Source organism: Alnus glutinosa, chromosome 4 (genome assembly GCF_958979055.1).
Source record: "Alnus glutinosa chromosome 4, dhAlnGlut1.1, whole genome shotgun sequence".
Classification (NCBI taxonomy): Eukaryota; Viridiplantae; Streptophyta; class Magnoliopsida; order Fagales; family Betulaceae; genus Alnus; species Alnus glutinosa.
The window spans coordinates 11,385,921-11,389,638 of record NC_084889.1 but is presented as its reverse complement, the minus strand read 5'-3'; the positions used below and the strand labels follow the sequence as shown (position 1 = coordinate 11,389,638).

Below are 3,718 nucleotides of genomic sequence, written 5' to 3'. Positions count from 1 at the left end.
TAATCTAATTATATTTTATCAATACAATTAATTATTATTCTAGTTCTATTATTTTCTCTTAGACTTATTTTATTTCAATAACATAAACATCACTTAGAAACTAATTTTAATCCGTCTTATTTAATAAATATAATTTATTAATTGCTAAATTCTCCATTTAATTTCTTGGTCTTTTACATAATACGCAAAGCAAGTTGGAGTTTTGTTGGAACGAGAACATTTGCTAGCAGAAATACTCATCTTGGAATTCGTATGTTTCATTTCTTTTCTTTTCTTTTCAATGGTGTATTTGCTAGCAGCTGCTTGATCCATACTTGGGATTTTTATGTTTCTTAATTTGTTAGAACAAAGCCGGAGGCCGGGATGATTTAGAATCTCTTGGATATGTTCTCATATATCTCCTAAGGGGAAGGTAAATACTCCATGCACTTTTAACTGTCTATGCTCTATATTGCATATATAGTTTGGACCACATATTATGCTCCATTTCTAGTTTCTGGCAGCTTTCCTTGGCAGTACTTTAAAGCAGTAAATCCAGAAAAGATCGAAGTCAGAAATGGTTAAAAGTTTGATGGATCCCACTTCTATTGAGGACTTATGTCACGGTTGCCCCATAGAATTTGAGTCTTGCTTTCATTACTGTCGCTCACTTCACTTTGACAGTGAGCCAGATTATGGCTATCTGAAAAGAATGTTCAGACATCTTTTTTCTCGTGAAGGTTTGTTTCCATATCATTTCCCTGCCTTTTCTATTGAGTTCATAAGATGGATAGATGTAATTTAACACAAACTATATATATATATATATATAAGCTCTTGGTAGGTCTTCAGTGTATCCTTTGAGCAGCAGAATAGCAAGGCCATCAATCAGTGTTGGAAGATTTCCAGAAGAGAAGAATGTTGCAAAGGTTTCAGAAGTAGCTCTTGGTGCTAAGGTAGCTTACAGTGACTTTGCCAATTATGACAGATGCATTTTGATATGCATCATGGACTCATAGCCATGGTTTTCATTTCCCAAAGTTGATGAATTCTTTGTTTTCACTGGCGTCCTACTTTGTCCAATTATTAGTTGATCTACGGCCAACTTTTGACAAATATTTTCCCTCAGAAATCTCATGCACATGGACAAATGTTACTGAATATCAAACCAAAAATGAATACCCAATATCTACCAAAAAATGTGTAATTTGTATGAATTTTATTTTGTAACTGAATTCCTTCCAATAACAGACAAACTGTTATACTATAGGCAAAATTTATTCAAGTGCAGAAGGTAAGGACAAAAAATTAAAACATAAAAGAAATTATCAAAAAGTGCGTTACAAAGTCGCTTTCCTTGAGAAGTTATTTGCCTCCACTAATTCTTGATCAATTGGCTATGTGCATTGGGTTATCGAAAATACTTCTCCAGGATACAATGAATCCTAGAAAACTTATGATGTTCGATTTCGTTTTGCACAAAATGAAATCAAACCAGGACACCTTCAGAGTTTCTATTCTAGCAAGGAGATTAAAGTGTTGTTTCTGTAGAAAAGCATAACCTAATAAACACGAATTTTAAACAATGCATAAGGATTTCGAAAGAGACACAAGAGGAGAAGATTTCAGTTTAAAAAATTGGTATGTAGGTGGTAATTGCTCCGAGCTCCTTCGTGCCAAGTGCGCCATCAAGGCGCCACTAGTGCCCTACAAGCTTCTGCCTCTTAACAGCGGGAATACTACTCCAGTGCCAGATAAATCAAGTCCCTCTTGTGCTCAAACCAGCAAATCTGTCCAGAAGAGAGAAACTCAGCAGAGAAACTCTTCCAGATTCTCGAAGCCAAGGGCACATCTTCCGGCAGAAAGGGTTGGAAACCATGAGCATATTTTTAAGTGCTTGAGGGCCATACCCTAAACAATGGTGAGAAATGTTAGCTTTGAGGGAAGCTGTTTGACATATCCCATTCTCCTCTCATGTAAATCGTAATTTGTCATAGTACTGTTACATCTTAAGCTAAAATTCAGCTTCTATTAGCATTCTTTTCTATTCACACTTCATAATTTACTGATGAGCTTATGAATTCTAAATTAAATTGATCACCAAGTACTTTAGAAATCCAGAACAATTGGTTTGACTCCAGACAGTTACATTTTCTAAGCCTTTTCCTCTCCTCTTATATTACCTTAATGTTTGTACAATGTCAGGATATAATCATGAATTCTTATGGTGGTCTGGTTCTTCCTTACTACAATGAAATTCTGAGTTGATATAATACCAAGAGCTGGAATGTTTCAGCTGTGCAAAAGGTTCCTCTCAATCTGGATATCTATGCAAAATCTTTGCTGTGCAAACAGTTAATGGCTCCCCAAAGAACGTATTGATTATAATTCTCATATTTAGCAGCAAACAATCATACTAAAATTCTCAACCATACCCCCTCCCAACAAGGTCATTTTGACCATTCTCTCAAAAATAGTTCGTACTTGCTGTCTTTTAGCATTTTAAAACAGCCGCATTCATCAGATATGAAAAACTCTATCTACCCGCATATGCCACAGAAATGCATGATATATTGGCATCAATGAATTCTTCTCCTATTTCTAGATTTTCCTTCTTTTTCTTTCATCTTCTTTGTTGGGTAGCAGCTGTATCTTGTTCGTTGAATGAGCATTGCCTAGACAAAGATAGCATACTCGCGGTCCTAGGGTGGTATGTCGAAATTCTATTTCCCTTACCATCATAAATAACAGCATCATCCTCTTCCGGTACTTTACATTTTTCCCCTAATATAATTGTCTTCATCCAAATGGAGTCTTCTGGGTTCAACTTCCCTTTCTTCCTCCGATGATTTTCCTCCCTTCTAGCCATTGACATGCTTCTTGGTAATTTCATGCTTAAACTCATTGTCATTCTTCGGTCAGACGCGGACTTTGTCAAGTGATTGGAAGAGTCAGCCTTTCCCATTTGTTTCATCGCAGGTGGAAGTGGCAGATCCTTGTCTTGTGTTTCTTTGTCATCTGTGGAATCCATAGCTTCTACTGGCTCTGCAGGTTTTGGAGGAGTTGGAGATGTCATTGTCGTTGTAGTTGTAGTTGCTGTTGAATCAAACACACCTGACTTCTCTGTTTCTTTATACGGAGAAGGTGATTGTGATGGTGATGGTGATGATCTTTTCCGAGACCGAACTCCACATAGAGCTGCGATCATAGCAATTGTTGCGGCAATCCCTACGGCAAGGAGTGAAAATGAGAGCACCGGAGGCATCAACGGTTTCTCATTCGTAGGGACTCTCCTTCCCATGACTGAAACATCCAAAATAAGGGGAGGAGCTTTGATCTCTGTTTCTCTCCCTCTGTTTCTCTCACTCTGTTTCTTCTCTGCTCTCTTCTATCTCTACACGATTTATTCTTTCTTGGTTTGATGTTGGAAAATGGTGCCAGCCACAAGTGTTGTTTCAATCTTGGTGAAGAAAAAGGAGTTCTAAGATGAAATGGGCGTTTTCGTTTTTTTTTTTTTGTTGGTTTCTTGGAGTATCCGAAACGAATTGCTTGAAGCTAGGAATTGAGAGGATGGAAGCAGAGTTACTATTTTGGGGCTTCTCAAGACCTCCTATTATGGATAAAGCCATGCACTTGACGGTTAAGTTGGTTACACCTTTTGTCTAAATATATCTCCCGAAATATTTAGACAAAAACAGCCGAGACACTGAGTTCTCAAAACGTGCAGAAACTTGAACGA

The 3,718-nt window shown here is 37.3% G+C and overlaps 1 protein-coding gene across 2 annotated transcripts; it reads left to right on the top strand.

Annotated features, from left to right (window-relative positions):
* Positions 1 to 235: 235 nt before the first annotated feature.
* LOC133867466 (uncharacterized) lies at positions 236 to 2,051 on the top strand. Of its 2 annotated transcripts, none has more exons than XR_009900060.1 (4): positions 236 to 250; positions 345 to 719; positions 814 to 935; positions 1,629 to 2,051. XR_009900060.1 is itself a non-coding variant. In XM_062304240.1 (4 exons), the coding sequence occupies exons 2-4, from the start codon at positions 557 to 559 to the stop codon at positions 1,878 to 1,880; spliced, it is 438 nt and encodes a 145-aa protein (XP_062160224.1). In that variant the 5' UTR covers positions 236 to 250; positions 345 to 556; the 3' UTR covers positions 1,881 to 2,051. The 2 variants fall into 2 exon arrangements, 1 of the variants encoding a protein (XP_062160224.1); XM_062304240.1 differs by having other exon boundaries at positions 1,728 to 2,051.
* Positions 2,052 to 3,718: the final 1,667 nt, after the last annotated feature.

Coding starts and splice junctions, on each gene's coding strand:
- LOC133867466 (XM_062304240.1), top strand. CDS start 557: ATGGTTAAAAGTTTGATGGATCCCACTTCTATTGAGGACTTATGTCAC. Junction 720..813: donor ACATCTTTTTTCTCGTGAAG/GTTTGTTTCCAT, acceptor TATATATATAAG/CTCTTGGTAGGTCTTCAGTG. Junction 936..1,727: donor AAGTAGCTCTTGGTGCTAAG/GTAGCTTACAGT, acceptor ATACTACTCCAG/TGCCAGATAAATCAAGTCCC.